The sequence below is a fragment of the Enhydra lutris genome, unplaced genomic scaffold, assembly GCF_002288905.1.
Source record: "Enhydra lutris kenyoni isolate GAN:26980312 unplaced genomic scaffold, ASM228890v2 scaffoldscaffold5, whole genome shotgun sequence".
Classification (NCBI taxonomy): domain Eukaryota; kingdom Metazoa; phylum Chordata; class Mammalia; order Carnivora; family Mustelidae; genus Enhydra; species Enhydra lutris.
Window position 1 is genome coordinate 33,630,325 of NW_019154089.1, and position 22,994 is coordinate 33,653,318.

At 43.4% G+C, this 22,994-nt stretch overlaps 1 protein-coding gene across 3 annotated transcripts in view; it reads right to left on the reverse strand.

The window, feature by feature from the left end:
- The window catches only part of LOC111140968 (glutamate ionotropic receptor AMPA type subunit 1), a 304,242-nt gene that overhangs the window by 16,833 nt on the left and 264,415 nt on the right, over window positions 1-22,994 (reverse strand). For all 3 annotated transcript variants that reach the window (XM_022493249.1, XM_022493250.1, XM_022493251.1), the window contains one exon: window positions 21,044-21,291. In XM_022493249.1, the coding sequence (XP_022348957.1) occupies window positions 21,044-21,291 (248 nt within the window). The remainder of the gene's footprint in view (window positions 1-21,043; window positions 21,292-22,994) is intronic.

Genomic DNA, 22,994 nt, shown 5'->3' on the forward strand with positions numbered 1-22,994 from the left:
AAGACCCTGTTCAAGTGTTGTTCACAAGGGTTTGTGTGCTGGACCCACAGGTGCATGAGTTAATGGCTAGAATAATTCATTGACTGGATTTGCTTCCCCATTCTCCAATGCCTGATCTAGCTCTTTAGGCAAGGAGTTGGCCATCTTCAGGTTACAACTTGTCCCACCTCCCATTTTACTAGTTCTTCTTAAGAATTTCTCTGTCGGGACGCCTGGGTGGCTCAGTTGGTTAAGCAGCTGCCTTCGGCTCAGGTCATGATCCCAGCGTCCTGGGATCGAGTCCCACATCGGGCTCCTTGCTCATCAGGGAGCCTGCTTCTCCCTCTGCCTCTGCCTGCCATTCTATCTGCCTGTGCTTGCTCTCTCTCCCTCTCTCTCTCTGATAAATAAATAAAATCTTTAAAAAAAAAAAAAAAGAATTTCTCTGTCAATGGTGCCACCTTAATTTAAAGCTCAATTTTTATTTAACTAAGATGGGTTTATAGGCCACCAAGAAGCACAGATAGGATGAAAGGGAGGGGTCCAAAGGAGCTATGTTCAGAGTAGGTGGCAAGGGGCATTGATAGGAAGACAGACGGGCGGTCAATTTCTGCCCTCTTCCCACAGCCTCTTGCCTGATCCTTTTACTACTATGAACTTTCAGATGCCAATTCTACCCCACCGTTGAGTGTAGACAGTGGACAAGGAAGGATTTTTATTTTTATTGTCTGTGCTGTTTGTTTTTATAAGAGCTAAACTTTGGCTATTTGGTGACTCTAGTGGGATAAGAAGCATGTTGATCCCTCCCTGGAAAACAGTTCTCGACTCACAGGAACTCTGTTTACTACAACTATTACCTTTTATTTATGTTTGTCCGTTGCTGGGCAGCTAACTAGACTGTGGCATATGGATCCCCAAAGGCAAAGGAGAAAGACTCCAAATGCTTGCTGTTTGCTGCCTGAAAAGGAGCTCATATTTATGATTTTGCTTACCCCACATTGTGAGTTTAAATGTGGCAGTTTTCAAGCTGGGAAAACAATTTCCATTAACAGATCCCTGAAACGCACTCTTCAGTCTTCTAGATACCTTGGTGGGGTGACAACCCTTTCTCTCTTTTTTTCTGTTTAAAAACAAAACAAAAGGGATTCTGATCTTGAACAAACACAGAAAGGGCAATGATTGGGCTTGGGATTTTGCCTTAGGGATGTTCAATGCAGGGATAGATTGACACTGCTTAGAGTTCCTGACACTTTCTTCTCTTTCTACCTTTGCATTTAAAAAGAACATTAAGTAGAAAGACTCAAGTGGGAGAGGGAGGAGTATTGTTGCAGGCACAAAGGGGAACTGGGCACAGGAGAGGAGGTGCAGGGAGCCATTGAAAGAGAGAATAAAGGTCCGGGTTACCAAGTTCTTAATTCTCATTTTTGCTGTCAGCTATCAGACCACTTTTCTGTCTTCAGATACAAGGTCTCTACTGTTGTTCCCTTCAGGCACAGAATCCAGTTTGGGGTCAGTGATGTGAAAAGGTGTTTAGAGAAAGTGGACAATCCTCACGGCACAAGCCCCAGAATGGGAAATAAGCAAAAATTTATGTCCTTTACTGGTGGGCTCATGATATCACAGTCAGGTTGAAAAAAGGACATCCTGAAAAAGCATTTAATTAAATTTTACCACTGAAGGTCCCTCTTTCCAGGTGTTTCTCTGAACTCGAACTCCCATCTCTTATGCTGTAATCTAATCTAATCTAATTGGTATGCTAGTTGGGTCCCGAAAATATCCCTGAAGAGACTGTCAGTTCCCTGGAGCAGAGACGATGGTTCCTCCTTACAGTGTTTTTAAACTCCTCCTTACAGTGTTTAGTACAAGATGTTCTGTGCAGGATTAAAGTGAGAAATACCTCTTTTTGGAGGGGGGCGGTGAATGAATGAATGAATGAAAGCAAATAGTAAGTGCAAACAATAACCTTCTGTGCCTTTAACTCAGCTATTTGGTAAACTCATCTATCTGGAATACAACAGTAAGGGTCCAGAGTGTGCAAAGAAAATGCACAGGGTCATAGGATAATAATTGTAGTTAACATTTACTTTTTTGAGAGCTTAATAGGGGCCAGGCATTGGTACTTTACATGCTTTATTTAATTTAATCTTCACATCCCTATTTGGTATCATATTATTACTCTTACATTCCACAGACAAATACATAACCAGCCCAAGTTTCTAACTCAGCTCTGCATGACTAAAGTCTATGCAGGTAACCACCGTTCTTTGCAGCTTGCCCCAGAGTAGGTGCTCTATGCATCAGGAAGCCCAAGAAAGCTTATTTAGACCTTCCTCTCCCACTCCCTCCGTCCTTTTCAAAACTTTTACTTTGCACACAGTTGTAACACCCAAGGATCTCCATTCTCCAAGCCCACAGCAGAGCAAAGGCAGCAAATGAGGAAAACCTCATTATAGGCCATTTCATAAGATGCTAGTTCACAACTTGACTATAAGGAAGAGGCCAAAGAAATTTTCCTTCCTTCCTTCCTTCCTTCCTTCCTTCCTTCCTTCCTTCCTTCCTTCTTTCCTTCCTTCCTTCCTTCCCTTTCTTTTGTAGGAGATAAAAATGAGGATCTGAGAATAGCAGTAGCCTGGGGCTATTCTGGTTCTGGCAGATCCTCAGCTACCTGAACCCTGACTTTCAGCCACAGGGGCTGATGGGTCCAGGGGGAGTATCTGGATCAATGAATCGTCTTGGAAGTCTTGAGAAGGGAGGAGTGGGAACCCTAGAAAGGTGGTCTCCAGGAAGGCCTGGTATTCATTACGATTCAGTGTATTCAGACTGGCCACTGTGAAGAAGTTTGAGGATCCTATGCTTGCAGGGAAATCGAAATTTGGGAAAAAAGCAGTCAAGGGAGATATTTCAGATGGTTTTAATTGGGCCTCAACTTATGAAAGGCTAAGGACTGAATTCTGGGCTTCAGTTTTGAAGCAACCGTCTCTCTTTCAAAACTTTGAATTCAAGCATCTGAGAAATATGGGATAAAACAGCCCTTGGAGCTTACACCCAGCCTGCAGTGATATGTTATGCCTCTCCTCCCTCAAAGGAAGCTTCAGTTCTCATCGCACTAGGCTGCTGGGCATCCTGCTTCCCTTCAAACGGCATGTTTCTTCCTGCTTCTGTGTGCTTCCACTTGCTGTTTCCCTTAACTTCTCTCCCAACACTGGTTGCCCTGCAATGCTCCCTGTGTTTTCCTTGAAATTTTCTATCAACACTTGATAGACGTCTCATTGACTTTTCCTTTGAAACTCCCTGGAACCTAGCAGTCAATTCGTTGCCCTGCCTACTACAGTTTCATGCATATTAGCCTTAGTCTTTCACTTGATTATAAAGCCTTTGGTGTAGAGAGTCCATGTCTTTGAGTCAACTTCCCAAATGTTTATGGGAGCCAATTAAGTGTCAAGTACCATGCCAGGTACTTAGTAGGGATAAAGAACTGAGCAAGTTAGAAACCTCATCTTTCAAGGAATGTACACTCCGATGTGGGAAGCAGAAAAGCTTCTCAGTGGTTCATGGAAGACTGTATCTGATTTTAAAATAAAGAATTATGCACGTATTGCATGGAGCACTGGGTATGGTATGTAAACAATGAATTCTGGAACACTCTAAAGAAATAAAATAAAATAAAATAAAATAAAATAAAATAAAATAAAAACAACATTTTAAAAACAATTAAAATAAAATAAAGGATTATGGAAGGACCAGAAAAGGGGAGAGTTTAATTCTGACAGTGGGTGGGAGTTTGAAAAGCTTCAGGGGGTGCTCTGGGAAAAGAGAAGAGTGAAATCAGGAAGTAGAGCAAGAAAGCACAGGCCTGGGAAATGTGGTCAGGAGGGAGACTTCCAGGAAATGAGGCTACAACAGCTGACTGAGTCCAAACCCTAATTATCCTGGAAGGATATGCCAAGAAGTCAACACTTTACCTGCAGGCAGGGGAGACAGGGAAGGTGGTTAAGCAGGGAGAGGCCTCAGACCAGCAGCCCACCAAGTCAGTCCTAAGTAAATTATGTATCAATCAATTTACCAGTATAATGACTCAAATGAGAGGAACAATGTTGAAATTTTTAACCCTGAATCTAGGGATAATGGAGACAGTAGGCCACTGCAAAGTAAACAGGGCTCAACTGGAATCTTGGGACTGGTTGTCAGTAGACAAGGAATTAGATTTATTCTCAATGCCAAAGGGCAGAATTAGATCTGGGGATGAAGCCATGGGGACACAGAATACTGCTTAACATGATGGTAAACTTTGGAGCTCCTACACCTCTCGGAATTTATTTGCCAAGTGGCAGTCTGGTGGGACATTGTTGATGGGACAACTGATGGTCAGGAAAAACATGGAGGGAATTCACATGCTGGATAAAAAATTAGGATTCAATCTGTGGGTCCCAAAAAGCTGGTGCAAAGAGCCAGGCCAATTTGTGATGAAGCTTCCACTTATTAATGGGAAAAGGAGGAAAGATAAGGATTGTAATGTGAGTTTTTAGAAAGCTGAACTTTTCCATTTAAGGACAGTCCTTTATGTGCAATTGATTATGTCCTTCCTTCCCTTTTAGTGTTAACATATTTCTTCTCTTACTATATTACGTTGATGAGAGGTGGTCATTTTTTTGGTCTTGTTCTAAGATATCAAGATTCCTTGGCAAGATAAATCATTGTCATGTGTCTCTACCATCATTTTCTTTCTTGGCGCAATATTTGGTCCATGATGTCTCTAGTCTGGGATCCACTGGGCTTATAGGGAAAGAGACTTCAAGGAGCTCTGCATCTGTCCTCAGGAAGGGGGAGGGCAGCATAGAGTGAGGTTTAAAGGCGTTAGGGGGACCATGAAACAAGCAATTTCCCTGCCCTGGATTAAAAGTCATTGTACAAGTGAGCATGATCATTCTAACTCTTTCTTTCATGGGGCTGGCGGGTTCTGAAGCCCAGGGTGCTCCCTCTTTGAGGAAGGTGCAGCCACTTCTCTTCTCCCCTTATACATTTCTCTGAGCCCTGTAGCAGCCTCTACTGTGCAGGCCTCAGAGGATGAATAAACAACTTCAGTTCCTCAGCCGCCTTTGGCTGGGTGTTTCTGCTCCTTTGCTGAGGCCAGACCAGGGTCATTTTGCTTAGAGCGGGAGCCAGACCCTCTGCAAGAACCAAAGCTTGTTTGTCCCCGCTTCCTGAGATGAAGAGTGGTTGGGTCTAGTTCAGGTCTGGGTGTTTGTGGACCCAGATCCCAGAAAACACTCTCTTAATCACATCCCTTTTGGACAATGATTTCAAAGACCTGCCCCCCCCCCCTTTCTTTATAGTTCAGACTGTGACATTGTTAGTATGGTCTTTCCAAGGTAAATACTATCATTGATGGGGCAGTAAACCCTATGATAGGTAATGACAGGTAAATGATAGGTAATGATAGGTACACACTATCATTAAGGGCCCAGAAGAAGCTGCTGGCCCAGTGGCTTGGAGTGGTGGGTCATGTGGGAGAGGTTATTTCCAACCAAGCAGATGGAAATAGAGAGTTGGGTTATGTCTCATTTAAAATGCAGACCTCCCCAGGTCTTGTTTGGGAACCCAGGTCAGGCCAAAGTTCCCTTCACCTGTGACCACTGCAGGTGGTTTTCGCTTCTGGAATATACTCAGGAATAGACAGTTCTGGGATCTCATGAGAGGGAATCTTGATCAGCCTCTAATTCAGCTAAAAGAAGATTTATCTTTGGTTTCTGACCCTACAAAATAACATAAAGGAGTTGGTTTAAAAAAAAAAAAGAAAAATACATATAGAGCCCTCTCTTCATTGCTCCACTGTGAGGTGGAGGAAAGAACCTGAGTCTGGTCTGAGTCCCTCACTAATCTCTGGTCAAGTTGTATGACAAGTCCTATAACTGTACCTCTGGTGACCAACTCCCAGTTTTCCCAGGGACTTCCCTGGTTTTCCCAAGAAATGTTCCACATCCTAGGAACACTCTCAGTCCCAGGCAAACCAGAATAGTTGGTTACCATAACGGTACTTCAGTTTTCCCAATAAAATAGGACTAATGATAAGCCTTGACTCCAACTGTCTGTACTGTGAGGCTCAAATGAGGTAACAGATATCAAAGTGCTTTGAGATTACTTGAGGACAAGTGGCTGGATTGGAAGTGCCACCCATGCCGCCTCTCTTTGTGTTGGTGCATGCTCTATCTGGTACAGTCTGCCACTCTGTAGACCCTCTTCATCTTAGAAGCCTCTAGCATGTGTTGTTCTCTGAAAATCCTCTTGAGTCTTGCAGAATGGATCAGAACTGCCTTCCTGTCCCACTGTACTTGTACACCCTACAGCAGTAAACTCATCATCCCATATGCACTGCTGGCTCCTCCGACCAGACTAAGGGTTCCCTAATGGGGTCCCAGCAGAGTACCCAGCACTGTAACTAACACAGGAGCTTCTTGATACATATTTTTTTGAATGAAGGAGTTTTAAGTTTCCGAAATGTATGCTGTATCACAGGGGTAAGTTATTTGAACCCCCAGAAGCTGCATACTGGTTTTACCTGTGTGATCCATATTTCTGGCCCTATAACTTTCTTTAGGGTCCTATGGCTACCGTCACCTGGTACAGTGCAGAGACCTGGATGGGGACCTGAAGTCTGGCCCCTTCAGCTGGGATTCTCCAGATAAAAAGCATTTTAGAGGCATGTTTGATCCTTAGCCCGCCCCACATTGTGAGAAGCGGGTGTCAACAGTTCATTTGCAGCTCACAGTAAACCACATCTGGTCCTGTAACACTGAACCATGTGCCAGCAGCACCACAGGGTCTGTGTCACACACTCCAGAGATGCGTGACAAAAGATAATGGAGGGAATGAATGAAAGCCTCCCTACAATTAACGGAGGGGGTGGAAACACCATTCAGGGTAAGAGCCAGCCCACTGGTCTCATCTAAGCCACCTTTGGTTCAATGAAAGGAAGGGAAGCTGGGCCAATTCTAAGGACTGGCCACCAAAAGACAGATGTCAATGAGAACAGAATGCTGGGCAGGACAGCAGGACCATTATTTCCTTGTGGACTTTAAAACACACAGGGTTGTAATGTTGGAGACTTGTCTCCTCCAGTGATGGAGAATGGCTCCTGAGGGAGAGAGGAACTTTGTGATCTCCTGGGTCTCCCACCCTGGGCCCAAACTGGTCTCTAGCTCTCTTCCTCCCCCTCTCTTCCATTTCCAGCCCCTCATCTCCTATTTCAGCAGCTCCACCACCCCCACCCCATCCGTTAGCCTTTTATTTTTTATTTTTTTAATTTAATTTTATTTTTTCAGTGTTCCAAGATTCATTGCTTATGTACCACACCCAGTGCCCCATGCAGTATGTGCCCTCCTTAATACCCACCACCAGGCTCACCTAACCCCTCCCACGCCCCACCCCTCCAAAACCCTCAGTTTATTTCTCAGAGTCCATAGTTTCTCATGCTTTGTCTCCCCCTCCGAGACTTTTCCTTTCCTTCTCCTAATGTCCTTCATGTTATTCCTTGTGCTCCACAAGTAAGTGAAACTGTATGATAATTGACTTTCCCTGCTTGGCTTATTTACCTCAAAGATACAGATGTAGTGAAAAGATGGGCCATATGTACCCCAGTGTCCATAGCAGCAATGGCCACAATCGCCAAACTGTGGAAAGAGCCAAGATGACCTTCAACAGATGAATGGATAAAGAAGATACGGTCCCCATATACAATGGACTATTACATCTCCATCAGAAAAGATGAATATCCATTAATCTTTTATAATAGGATTCTACGAGAGATTTCCTTTGAGGCAATGATTCCCTGCTGTAAACAGCAATACAAAGATAGATAAAGAATGCATGAATTACTCTCCCCTTCATTCTTGTACTGTATGCTCACTGGGTCTTTTACCTGATGTATCTTTCTCCTTATCTTGCTTGTAGGTACTCTCCCCACTGATTGAAGGCCCTGTTCAGGGACTGCTGCCTCTTGGGGGCCTTCCTATCACTCCCACCTGAAGGACAAGACATTAACCCCTCCCTGCATGGTTTTCCCACTGTGCCTTGTTCATCTGTCTATCTAATGGTCAGTCTATCAATCGTCTATCATCTTCATGGCATTTCCTCTCTTTTTTGTAATACTCTCATTCGTTACTAGGATGTGCCTTCTCTATATTCCTCTTAACTGTGACCAACACTCAAAATTTTGAATGGTTGACACAAAAATTGAGATTTCTAGTTTCTTTGGAAAACCAGATCTGGCAACATGCTGACGTGGCAGTATATGAAATCAGACCTGAGTGGAGACTTTCTCCACTAGATAGGCATGTAATCTTTTGTTCACTAAATCCCCATAATTTTCTGTGATTACCCAGATACTGTCAGTTTTCCATTTATAGGATAATGTAGTGGATAAGAGCATAGATTCTAAAGCTGGACTGCCTGGGTTCAAATTCTGGCTCTGCCAGTGACTAGCTGTGTGCCCTCAATAATTTAATCTCTCTGTGCTGCTGATTTATTATCCATAAAATGAGATTCTTAGTAGTACCTGCTTCTTTGGGTTCTAATGAGGATTATATGAATTAGAGAATGCATTTAAGGACTTAGAGAGTGTTTGCCATTCATAACAAGCGCTGGATAAATATTCACTATAATTATTATTTATCATAGTGTTTGCACTCTGATTTTGTTAGTTAGAGAAGTATTGTCTGTATTCATGGCTCTGTTAAAAATAAGGAAATCACATAAGCATTTACCGCCCCCCCCATCCATTTTCCTCATTTTCTTTACCTAGCCCTTGGGGGCATTTTTGGTTGCAGCTCCTTTATTAGATAACCAATCTTGGGGGTGCCAATGTCATAATCATTTTGCTTTCCTTAAGAGGACTTACTTTAGTGCATTGAAAAATACTATACTTATAATATTGGTAGAATTAAATGGTATGATCATGGTCATGAAGTTTCATCAGCTGTCTTTAGGATGTGCACTAGTAAATGGCCAAAGAGACTCATGAGTTAAGAGTTGGTTGGTTTAATTTATGTAATACAGTTATACGGCATGACTAGTATTTCCTGGTTCTCATGAATCTACACAAGACCAGACATATCAACTGACTTCATAACATGCTCAGAAAGTCACAATACATCTGGGAGTTGGCCAGGTAGGGACTGGTCAGTATGACAAACAATCAATAGGAATTGTCTACATGCTAAATTTTCTGCTAGCTTCTGTGGGACCACTGGCCCTTGCTTCACTGAACTGTACTTTGAAATATAGCTAGAAAGAAGGAAGCAGTAAAAAAGACACCAGAGGGGAAAAGTGGTATTTGTGGGTCCCAAGGAGACTGGCTTGAATAGTGCTATGGAATTTTTTTTTTACATTCCTCCAAAGGAATACATTTAATTCCCATTGGAATAGAGAATATGATTAAGAGGTCATTATGCTCTTTTTCTGCTAGATGTGTGTGCTGAGGAGGCATGAATACTATACGCAAATATGCCTGCCTGACTCTTTTGTTTGGCGACTCCCCTGGCTTACTACCTCCGTCTCCTTAGGAGGAAGTTGGCTCCTCTGTTAGGGATTTGCCTGGTCCTTTGCCCCTTTCCTCCCTGAGGAAGAGGCTGATTAGATATGATCACCATGCCATGATCTCAGCACATGGGGTGATTCATAAATGTTACTAAAACAGATGGCCCAGAATTTCTGTGCAGGGGCTCAGCTCAGGGGTACCCTTCTCCTTCCTTTCTGCCTGCCCTCAGAAACCAGGCTCTGCTCGAGAACTTTCTACCTGAGCATATGGATGGAAGCAAGGTGGTTATTAGCTGAACTTTGTGGGGCCCTGAGTGGAAAAGAGAATAAAACTGTACATTTGGATATTTCTGTCTCTTGGTAGCCTGAAATTCCATTCATTACACTGAAAAGAAGCCGAAAGTGGTCTGACCCAAAGAAGGCAATCACCACTTATCTCCAGACTAACAGAATAGATGATGAGTATCGAGGGGAAGCAGAAGGGAAAGGGGAAGTGGGGGAGGAAAGGGGATTAATATCCCAGAACTCCTTATGCACCATGTGCTCCCTATAAGTGATTTCATTTATTCCCAAGATGATCCTGCAAACTTATAGCCAGATCCCCGTTTGGAAGATGGGAACACTAAGCCTCTAAGACATTAAATAATGAGAGTTAACCTTTCTTAGCCACTTGAGAATGTGCCGCGCACTGTCCTAAACAGCTTATATTATCTCATTTAATTATTTAACAGTCACCAATGTGAGCGCTAGTGTTAACTCCAGTTGTTGTATTTGGAGAAACTGAGCATTAGGAAGGTGAAATAATTTGTCTGAGCAACTCCTGTCATTAACTGGCACATCTGGATTTGTTCTCAGTCCTGACTTCAGGGCCCTAACACTCAACAGATGGTTGTGCAGCTGTCTGCCACATAGCCAAGATCACACAGGCTGTAAACATGGCAGGCCGGGTCTGAGCGAGAGTCTGACCCACAGCAGAGCACATCTGTGTCCCATGCCTGCGAGGCCTGAGTGTCAGGGCTGAGACAGGTACCCAGACCATCCCCCTCTTGGTCTGCCTTTGTACTAGAGCAGCTGCCTTCTTAGGAAAGAATTGTGGGCAAGTCTGAAGGAAAGTTGCTGAAAAGAGGGAGAGAGAGGGGAAAAAACATGCTATTTTTGACAGCAACAGCCTCTTAAAAGAAAGCAACATACAATTTGTTTAGCAGCGGGAGAAAGCCCTGCTTCAGCAGGCAAATCACAGACCTAGCTGGGCCACCATTCTCGCGGCCATAAAGTCTGTTCATCCCAGGCCATTCATCTCTCCAGATTCCTCCTTGCCACCCTGCTCTGTCCACCTTCCTCCTCGTTCTCTCCTTAATGTGTTGCTCTGCCATTTACGAGCTTCTTGAGCACGCACGATAAGAACAGAGCTGTAACAAGAGTAAGTGTGCATCTGCCTTTATGATTTTACCAGAGTCCTCCACGGAGCGCCTGTACCTTGGATCTCCAGCCGAGGCCGGAGCTTCTGAATGGAGGGCTCTGGCTGTGGAGGCTTCCTGGAGTCTCACTTCCCCTCATGTTTTAAAGATGGCCACCTTAGAGGGTGGCAAAGGCAGTGAGGGGTGCCTCTATCAGCACAGAAGTGGGGATGTGGAAAGAAGAGGGGTTCGGGAGTCAGGGTCTGTACTTTGGCTGTATCCTATAAATCATGGTGAGAACCTGGGCAGGGGGTCACCTCTCTGAAGCTTCCTAACTTCACCTTCCCCTTCACCTAACTGGTGAAAGGGAAATGATAATACCTAAATCTAAAGGTAGGGGGAGATGAACCATGAGACACTATGGAATCCTGGAAACAAAGTGGGGGTTTTAGAGGGTAGGGGCGTGGGGGCATGGGGCAGCCCAGTGATGGGTATTAAGGAGGGCACGGATTGCATGGAGCACTGGGTGTTATATGCAAACAATGCATCATGGAACACTACATTAAAAGCTAATGATGTACTGTATGGTGATTAATATAACAAAAAAAATTAAAAACAAAGAAACAAAATAAATACAATTAAAAAATATGTAAAGGCAGGGGGAAGAAGGATCATGCCTCGATGTCCCTAGGGCACTGGATGCAGGTGTGTGCCCAGCACCCTATAGGTGTGGAAAGAATGAAGTATCCTCCCTCTTTATGTGTGTGATACAGTCAGTCTAAAACGGTCAGCTTTTCGTTGTTGATAGGGGACAAAAGCACTACAGAGTTTCAAGAAGCATGAAAATCTTTGGAGGTGATTTTGGTTCAGTCTGTCGTGGGTCAGCAGGAAAACTTAGTTCGCACTGGCTGTGCCCTTTTCCATTTCTAGGTATGGGACAATGACATCAACAGGTGGTAGGACCCTGTCCCTGGAGATACATGTACCCCCTATGCAAATGGTGCAGAAGGGAGGCCAGGGCTCTTTAGCGAATTCAGGCTGCGACAATGAGCCACTTCTTTGTGAGGCCGCAGCTTTCTGACTCTCATGGTGCTTCGGTAGGACTAAATGCAGTTATACTCGTGTATGTTGGGGGAGAGACCGTCAGTGATCTTCATCCTCTGAATAATCAGTTCTTCCTCACAGTTTCTGTCCTTATATCCATTTTTTTTTTTCCCCTAATGGCTGAGAAGAGGTCCTGAAATCAGGCTGCCTGGGTTGAAAAGTCCAGCTTTCCACTCTCCATGCCAGGTAATCCCGGGCAAGTTCCATAACCTTTCTATGCCTCAGTTTGCTGAACTGTATGATTGAGGTGAACACAGTACTACCTTCACGGGGTTGTTAGGGTTACATAAGCTAATGCACATCGAATATTTCATAGACGCTCCTGGGATGAGTCAGTGCCTGATAAATGTTAACAATAGGTCTTATCATCACCACTAAATGCTAAATCAAGCCCTTGTCACCCCCCCACCCCCCGCCTGGACTTTTGCACCAGGCTGCTGTGCCAGTCTCCTAGGAGGGTTTCTCGGTTTGCTCTGTAATCCATCCCATGTGTCCTGACCTGAGAAGCTTCTGTATTGATGCAGTGCTCCTCTGGCAGACCTCCAGTCTCTGTTCAAGCACACACACACATACACACGCACACACACACACACACACACACACACATACACACACACACTTTCTCTTTCTGCCTCTCTCCTTCTCTTTGTCCCTCCCTCCCTTTTTTATCCCCCATTCCCTCCCTCTCTTCCTTTCTCTCTAGCTCTTCTGAGGATGCAGGCAAATCTAGCCTCTCCGCTCAGAGAGCTTTGTCTCTGATCAGGCCCGACCTGGGTCACAGAGTTCACGGGGTTACCATGACAACAAGCATCCCTGGCTACCCATCAGGAGGCAAGGACCAATTGAAAGGGCCTGTCATTTCCCTGGGACATACTGTATTTATTCTCAGCAGCAGGCCCTGCACAGTACTATACTATGGGAGGAGGGTGGGAGGGAGGGAGAAAAAGAAATATCGGGGTTTTATTTTTTTTAGTGTGTTCTCTGTGGGGGAGGACCACAAATTGTTCTCAGAGAGAAACATTTTATTTCTAATGCAGTCAGTGCTGGGGGGTGAGGCTGGTGTTCATGGGCATTTCTGATGAATACAGCGTGTTTCACAGAGAAGGAAAAAAATAAGTTATCTGGTTGAAAAGTGACTTTTTGGTAGGTCTAATGGGAGGAGAGGAGGGGTGGAGAATTAACGTTAATGAGTACCCTCTGTGACAAGCACTCTGTGCTATATCATCAAAACTCAGAGCAATGGCAGCGAATTACTATTATTCCATTTTTACAGAAAAGAAAACAGAGGCTCATAAAGTTACCATGACTTACCAAGTGAGGTCAACCTACAGGTAAATTGATAGCCCTTGGACCTGAATGAAGGTTGCTCGACTCTAAGGACCGTGGTCTGGACACCATTCAGTGCAGTTTCCCTGTCATGCTCCCATCACACTAACCTTCCTGTCTTTCTACGGGGCTGTCTCCTCAGGCCTTGTCCGTCTCTCTTCCCTGGCCGCTAGCCCTCAGAACAGACTGCTGTCTGCCTATAACAGAATTGCCCAGGGCATGTGTTAAAACGGCACATTCCTGGGTCCCACCCTGGGCCTGCAGCATCAGAAATCTCAGGAATGAGAGTCTAGAAAGGAATATTTTAAAGCAATTTCCCTAAATAATGTGATACATAGTGAAGTTGGGGAATGGTTCTTTAGAGCAACGGGATCAACACTGCACAAAACAACACTGGCTTATTTGTTTACCCATTACATTCTGGGTCACTGTGATTCTCTAAAAGAGAATTCTCTTGATGGCCTCTGTAACACTCAAATCAGCATTAGGCAAAATAAAATAAATAAAATAAAATAAGATAAAATAAAATAAAATAAAACAAAATAACATAAAATAAAATGTATTCAAGAAAGGCCCACTGAACCAACTTGAGGATACGATTATGTCATGAGGTCCCAACATGGAGGTGGACAGGTAGGAGACCCTCAGTCCCTGGAAGTGGGTATGCACCCCACAAAACCTTGTGATATCTCTTTCTGAGTCACAGCCTTAACCTCCCTCCCTTGGCCATATGCCAATACAGACGAGCAGTTCTTAGTAAATATTTCCCAGAATAGGGTTGTATAAAAGGAGAAAAATATATTCAGTCAGAATACCAGTGTGACTAAAATGTTAATGAGCAATTCTGAACTTAAGTCTGATTACAGAAACCATTGGGGCACCTGGGGGGCTCAGTCGGTTGAACGTCCGACTCTTGATCTCAGCTCAGGTCTTGATCTCTGAGCCCAGTAGGCTAGGCGTGGAGCTTACTTTAAAAGAAACAAACAAAGAATAATGACTACAAAAACACCAGATACAGGAAAGACAGAATCCGTGCAGTAGGGACGGAGATTGGTGATTGGGAGCCTTCCACCATTCTCCTGCAGCCCTCCCAGCAATGCCTTTCTGAACCTTCAAGGCACCCCAGAGGTGAAGTTGAGGAGGTGGCAATAAGTCTGTGTGGGAGATAAACCCCATTCTGCCCCCTTTCTGTCCTTGCCAGAATCAGTTTGTACCCAGTCAGGCCTTAAAGAGCGCAGAAGTCTCAGAAAGTAGAGACTGCCAAGCCTTCAACTAGAAGTTATGTCTGGTGAGGAACATAGAGTCTACCATGGCTTCCATTTGTCTCCAACCCATTACGATCTGTGACTACATTCATTCCCTCTTATCAGAATGACTACAACAGCTTTCTAAATGATGTCTCTGCCTGTGATCCTCCTCTCTCTGATTCACATTGCAAACCACCACCAGGATAATCTTTGGGAGCCTGTTTGGTCCAGGATCTCTCTACATCAATGGCCTCAGTAGCCCCTACTGACATTGAATAAAAAATAGAGACATTTGAAATCTATCACAGTATGACCACAACCAATTGCTTCTACTTATTAATGCATTCTGTAGTTACAGTGAACCCTTTCTTGTTCCTAAAGTAAGCCCCATGTTTTCTCACCTCTGCTCATTTTATCCCCTCCATCTGGAGTACTTGATCCCCACTTCTCATTATCACAATTTCTTCAGGTCCTACGTTAAATGTTACCTCTGCCACAAATCCTTTGCAGATCCTTCCATTCAGATGTTGACTGTCTTTGTTTTGGGGTGTCACTGACTCTTATGGCACTGGGTAGAATGACAGGCTCTGTGTAATTCTGCTCATAAACTGTATGGCGTTATGCATAATTTAGGGGCTGGGACTGCATCTCTCTCACTGCTATTCCCTGAAGCGTGTGCACAGGGCCTTGTGTGGATGAGATATTGAGAAAGGAATCTGTGAAGCTGAATGGAAAGCCCAGGGACCAGGTCTCAGACCCTTCTGGGTGCCCACCCACAATTCACTGAGCTGTAGGAGGGATCTCCCATCCCCCTGGCCCATACATCTGGCATGGACAAGACACATGACAAAAGACAAACGTCACAATCACAGAGACCAGAAAAGACTCCATAGTAACCACGGTCAAAGTTAAAAACCAGACTTTGACCAATGTTCTGATTAGGGTATAACTCAGCAAATCCATCAAATTCCTGATAAATGGCTTATGAAGAAGAATCATTAGTTGTGATTTTAACTTAGGCCCATCTGGTGTGGCTTCCTTCTTGGGTTGGTAAAACATGGGCCATGCCCCCTTATTGAGGAAATTTGAACACATCGTCTCTAACTGAAGGGAGTGTTCATCATAATAAAGAAAGGAGACTTTAGTTTGGACCAGCAAATACATTTAGTTGGCAATAAAAGGGCCCAATAGATCATAATTAGGTGATTTACCAATTGCCTTTCCCTAGTGACTGGCATTGGCTGAGCAGGTCTTTATCCATAACCTAAGGGCTTTGGAAACATAATTCAGCCCCTTACCCAACCCCAAACATGCAGTGACAGCCAACAAACAGCATCTGTTTCAAAGAAACACCACCTGTCCAAATGGAAAATCAAGCATGGAACCAGTTCGTTTCAATCAGAGTATTTGTTTCCAGAGCAGAAGAGACAAAAACACCATTCTGTCACTAACACAGCCTTTTAACACTCTGTAGGGACTCTGGCCTGGCTTCTGCCAAGTAGACTTGGCAAGTCGCAGCAGAACAGTTGGACCTCAGCTATCAGTTCTCTGACCTTCTGAGGCAGAGCTGGGTGATCTGCCTTGGAGGAACTTGGAGCTTTTTCCCAGGTTGGCTGGAAGGGGCTGAATCCCTGTAGGTATGGTGAGGTCTGGCTTTATGGAGAGTAGGTGATGGAGAAAGGCTGCCGGGGAAGTCCTTTTGATGTAGGCACAGGTGCTGAACCCGGAGCACATCTGCCTGTGAGGGCTGTGGAAGCCCCACTTTATAGGGCAGAAGGGAAGTGGTTTGTGACAGTGCCTGTAGTTGCTGAAGCACCTTTCTGTAAAGGCTTCTGCAGATATCCAGCTTTGAGAATGGCTGAACAGTGTTTTAAAAAGTATTTGCTATAATTCGAAATAATCTGCATTAAAATTGATTTCTGTTGCCATATTATCTTGAACACAGATAAACCCCTTTTAAATGGGGACCAGAGGAAATGTAAGCAGATACTGCCTCTTACTGGTTCCTCACTCTCCACCTATGTCATGTAGAATGCATTCTTGGGATCAGATCAGTGGATTGAAGACTTCTGGAACAGGCACACAGGTCTGTGTGGCATTTGGGTTGCCATGACTCTGGTATTTGACCATGCCTTGGGGAAATGGCACCCTTTGGGGCATATGAGGCCAAGATACGATGGAACCCTAGCTGGAGTTTGTGTGTGTGTGTGTGTGTGTGTGTGTGTGTGTGTGTGTGTGTGCGTGTGCGCGCGCGCGCATGTGCATGCTCTCATATTTTCTATAACCATTTTGCAATTCTCTGTTTCATGGAACTTCTGCACTATTGGTTGCTAGGATGATTCTTTTTAATACAGAGATGAGAGGGAGAATCCCATAGAGGCAAAAGGGATTTTCCTAGGTCAGAAACTCACTGTCCTGTTAGGATGAACATTACTCTTCTGGTTTTGAGTCAGGAAACCCCATGGCTCTCACAGAAGTTGCCACTGGAGAAAATGGAGCACCGGGAGAGAGCTAGCTGGGTACACGGGGTACCCATATACATTTGGGTATTCTTGACTTGGATATCCACTATCAGTGATCTATATCTGGAATGCATTCCTTTTCATTTCTCTTTTCCTTTCTCTTGCTTTCTCAGAATCAGTAAATAGTTGTTACATCTTATAGAGATGTAAACAACAGAATTAGGGTTTTCTTTATTACAGAGTTGAATTATTTTCAATATTTATCCCCAAAGAATCTTTAAGCGTATAAAACCCATTAAAGCAGTGTTACTGCTCAAAGAAGTGGTATTTGGTGCATTAAAATGACCATCACTATCACCTTTCGTCTTCACAGTAACGAGTGGATGCTCTGGGCTTCGAACATCTGTTTTTTAGCTTTTTTGAGTTATTGGTTATTGCTTGACCCATGAGAATAGGTACTGGGAACCTGACATAAGTCCAGTCTTCTCCCTTTAATGATGCTATCAGTGATAAAGCCCAGTGAAGCATTAGAATAAGTCACAGGCATGGGCTCTGGAATCAGGCTATCTGAGCTTGAAATCTGGCTACTTTCTTATCAGTTGTGTCAACCTAGTCAGGTAACTTAAATCTGTGACTCTGTTTCCCTATCTGTGAAGTGGGGATAATGGTACTTCATAGGTATGAAATTTAAATAAGATAATGCATATACCATATCATGTAACATGGAGTAGGCATTCACTCAGTGGTAGATTTTATTATAGTGGAAAGTTATTTGCATGTGAGATGATCTGAGCTTTAGGTTCATGTCACTCAAACATCTAATATTTTCTGAGTGTGTCACCTTGTTCTAGGCACCTGTATGTGGGATGTGGTGGCAGAAATACTCTATTGATTAGACAAATCATGTCACCTCTCTGTGCCTTGTTTTCCTAACTTTATATCCAAGTATTTATTTATTTATTTATTTTTAAAGATTTTATTTATTTATTTGACAGACGGAGATCACAAGTAGGCAGGGAGGCAGGCAGAGAGAGAGGAGGAAGCAGGCTCCCTGCTGAGCAGAGAGCCCGATGCGGGGCTCGATCCCAGGACCCTGGGATCATGACCTGAGCCGAAGGCAGAGGCTTTAACCCACTGAGCCACCCAGGCGCCCCTATATCCAAGTATTTAGATCAAATAATACCCTTGACTCATAAAGCCTTCATTAAATTGTAATACTGCATCATTGATGTTCTGAGACCTGTAAGAGCTCATTCTCTACTCTGGGCTTTTCTAGGGTAGTGTTGTATAAGTTTCTGAGATAAAAGTCTCTTCCTCGCCAAGCAGTCTCCTCTGGATCTCCTTTGAACTTTGTCTAAACTTGTACAGAGACTCTTTTAAGTTGTTACAGGCAAAAATCCATGATTGAAAAATACTAGTCCATTTGGTTTCCCTTCATTAGATATATTCTGTTATGTCTGTACTCCTCCAGATACCTTTATTTCCTAATTTTCAGACAATTATTTAAAATTCTCCAATGTAGTCTGGAATGCCATAGCAAAAAAAAAAAAAAAATTCTCTAATGTATTTTCATTACTCTTCAAATAAGGACAAAAATTCTTTATAAAATCCTTCTCTGTGTCATTCTCCAATCTCAACTTAACTTTTTCTCCTTTCTATTACCTATGTTCCAAGAACACTTGGCTTCTTTTAGTTGATCAATTGTACCATGATTCCTTACCTTAGAGTCTTTGCACATGCTGTTCCCTCTGCCTGGACTGCTTGTCTCTTTTACTTCCCTCATATTACGTTATTAACTCTTGTTAATCCATCATAGCTCAGCTTGAGAATAAGCCTTCTTGGAAAAGCCTTCTTGGCCATGTCCCACCCATCCTGCACACCAGATTAGACCCATTATCTTTAAGTATGTTTGAAATCTTCTTTGTCTTTATAGTTCTGCAGTTTCAAGTGAATCAGCTGCTGATTTTCATCTGCTTGGGACACATAACTTTTGAATCTGGGTATTAATGTTTTCCATAAATACTGGAAAGTTCCCTTTAAATACTGCCTCTACTCTATCCTTTCTTGTCTCTGGGACTCACAGAAGATGTACCTGGGATTTTGTTTTTCTCTTTCAGGTCTCTTAACCTCTTTGTCATGGTTTTTATCTTTTTATCTCTCTGTGTGATGTCCTGGGAAATTATCTACATTGTTTTCCCCAGTGTAATACTTTTCTCTTCCGCTTTGACAATTCGTTGTTTAACCCTCCCACTGAGATTTTATTACTTCTCCAAATTCTAACTGGTATTTTTGTAAATATGTCTGGTCCCTTATGATAGTGTCTTTCTTTTTTAAAAATATTTTTCATTACTTTTATGTCTTTAGATGTACTTTCGATTCTTGTTCATGTAGACTGTCATATAATTTATGACTTTGCCCTGCTTAGGGGAGCCCCTGAATAGTTAGTTTATGCATTTTATTCTGGTTTTGATGTACTTTTCCTGTTTTGGCCTAGGGATTTCCTAACTTCCACTTAAAAGGCAATTTGTTCTAACTGTATCCTGCATATCTAGGTTTTGTAGTGGGAGTTTTGTTCTGCTGTATTACTGGAAGTAGGTGTCCTCTAGGTCCCCTTTTCTCAGTGATCACAGAAACTGTTATAGTTGTCATGAGCCATCAAACAATAATCACCTGTTGCCTATCTTCCCTGCAAGAATATAGTTCCATAGGGAGAGAGACTATGTCTGTTTTGTTCAAAATTGTAGCTCCAGGTCTGAGCCTAGTGCCCAGAACCTTGCAGGCTCAATATTACTGAAATTAATGCAAGATGTGGAGGCAGAGGTGGTCCTCGATGTCAGGATGGGTTAGGAACCCTTCTCCATCCTTTTGCAACCTTTTAAACCATGTTTCAACTTTTCCTTGAACATTATCCTTCCCTAAAATGATTTAGTCCCTCTGTAAATTGACATAATGTCTCATAGGTTACTTCATACAATGCTGTTTTCAATTACCTTCTATATAGATTATCCCATATGGACTCACAATAATCTTGGATCTAGGAAGAGCTGGGATGAGTAAACTCTCTTTACAGATAAGGAAACTGCAGGTTAGGGAGACAATATGCCTTACCTTTGGTAAGATAATGAGTATTAAATCCAAGAATTAAATTTATGTCTTTTGAACCTAAGTCTACAGGACTCTTCCTTGGCTGTTTGAAATGAATACCATAGTCTCTTTATGTGAGAGTAAAATCCACTTTGCTTCTTTACTGAACTGCCTGTTTCTTGCTAAAGAAATCAGTGTCTGAGGGGCACCTTGGTGGCTCAGTCCATTAAGCATCTAACTCTTGGTTTTAGCTCAGGTCATGATTTCAGGGTCATGAGATTGAGTCCTACGTCAGGCTCCATGCCCAGGGCAGAGTCTGCTTGAGATTTTCTCTCAGATAAACAAATAAATAAATAAAATCTTTAAAACAAAAAAAAAGGAAATCAGTATCTGGTAAAGAATAGGTAATGCCATTCATTTGGTATTATTTTAATTGCCACATCCAGAGCCTTCAGGACTCAAACTACTTGATCTTTCATTTGGACAATGTGTTTAAGTTTCTTTTGAGACAAACATTACAAACCACCTTCTCTCAAAGAATCCAGGTTGCTGGAGAACTCTGTTCATGGCCTAGTTGGATATGGGAGTGTTTGGTGAAGGATGGTGTGTTATCGATCACATGACACAAACACAAGTTTCATTGATGTTTAACACATTTGGAGGGGTAAGGCGAGGTGTGGGGAGGAACACATGGGCAGCGACAGTCATAGCAAGCTGAGGCCCCCAGGTCAATTTCCAACCTCAGGGCTGAAGATCTCGGGTGACTGGAATCTTCCAGGCCCACAGGTGTCCATGAAGAGCCCCCGTGACAGCTTGCCTTGTGGCACTGGAGCCATGCGGCAGACACAGCAGCTTCATTCCTGAGGTAGGGAGGGGAGAGGGAGTACCAAGGAAGCAAATCTTGGCTACTTACCTCAGGGCGGACCCCTTGGGCGTTGCAATGCCATAGCCTTTGGAATCCAAGTTACCTCCCACCTTCATGGTGTCACAGGGTTTCCGCTGCTCAATGTACTCGTTCATGGTGGATTCCAGAAGGTAGGCGTATTTGCCTTTGGATTTCCTCACTCGGATCATTCCCTCTTCCGTGGTCCTCACAAAAACTGATGGCTCGGCTGACTTCATATATGTCCACATCTTCTCAAACACGGCAATTTTAGACCTCTGGCAGGGGACAGGAACAAAGCTGGAATTAAGTGCTGGCTGCATTTGGAATAGAGGTCGGCACACACACTGACGAAGTGCTGAGTGTAGCTCGATCACACATTCATGAGCGAGATTAGCTCAGGAAGAAACAAATTATGAGTGATTGCAAAATAAGAGGCTCTAATTAGTATCAGTAGGTTCCAAAGCACAAATATCTTGCAAATACAGAATGAACAGAATAGCTCAGAATCTTTTAATTACTGCTGAATTAGACTCTCCTTCTGTATGGGAAGAGTGGAGAAATGGGACCCTGTCTAGCTTCTAAAGACATTACAGAACCTATTGTTCAAGAAGGCCATGTTTATACTGCCCAGAACTGGAGAGTGAGTATCAGTGGAATCTGATTTCATTATCGGAGGACAGTACAGAGGAATTTCTGGATCGTGAGTCCTATTACAAGACAGCCCTCAGAATGTAAACTGTGGTCTGATAAAGCTAATAACTTGAGACCTAATACTGTAGCCTGTTTACATTTCAAAAGCTTCTAAATCTAGCCAAACTGTTTTCCTCCCTTCTTCCTGATCTCATTTTGAACCTTCCCTTCTTTGGCACTTTGCCTAGACTGTTTACTTCACTGGATACACTTGTTCTGTCCACATGCTACTAGTCATTTCACAGATCAGAACAAATCCTATGTATTCTGAGGCCACTTCAGTTTCAAGGACAGTAGTTCACAAGCTCTTGTGGGCACCAGAGTCATGTGCAGAAATTGTAAATATTAACATGCCCCTCCTCTGAAACTCAACCTAGAGATTGTGACTCAGCAGTCTGAGCTAGAGCCCAGAAAAATTCTTCTTCACAAGTTCCCCAGGTGATTCTGATCTGTATGGCCTCTGCGGCTCCCACTTGTAAGGGCTGGTATTCCTCTAGGACACACTGTGCTGGTCCTCACTGGACCATCAGGCTAGACTGCTGAGATGGAGGGCACCATTGCTGTGCATAGGTCTCAAGTATGTGGATGCTATTTGAAGGAGGGGGGGGCATCTTTCCTTCTGTGAGTCCTTCACAGAGTTTACTGCACACAGTAGGCCCTTAGTCAAAGCCCACAACCCAGAACCACAAGTCATCCCTCTCATCTAACATGCTTTTTCTAAAGAGCATCCTTTCCCCAAAGGGCAGATGCATTTTAGGGGTACTGGAGTCTGGCTTTATAAATGGACAAGTGTTAAACACATATAAGGGGCTATTTTTTTTTTTTAAAGATAGCGCTAGAGTCATGCAATTCATGGTTAATACACAGGTTACAGATTCGTTTAGTATAAAATGACTATATCCACAAGGTGCCATTTTTCTTTGCATACAAATATCGAGTTTATTTCCTTGATTTTAATATCAGATGTTGGCAAAATATGGCTGGACATTGTTGTATGAGCCAACTGGTCTATAGAGATATATGGGCCTAGAAAAATTCTGGTCTCAAGGGAAAGTTAATGGAAATTGTTACCGAGAATTTCAGGGAGGCATTTGGTGGGGTCTGTAATTAGATCAATGAGACGATGTGCTTTACAGCATGGTTGACCATGTGGAAAGGCCACTGGACTGAGAGTGAATAGCCTGGGTTCTAGTCTTTCCCCATCTGTTTCATGAGGAGATGGGGCATGGGGACCTTTGAGTCCCTTGTGGGCTTGTAAAACCTGATTCTTTACATGAAGATACATCAT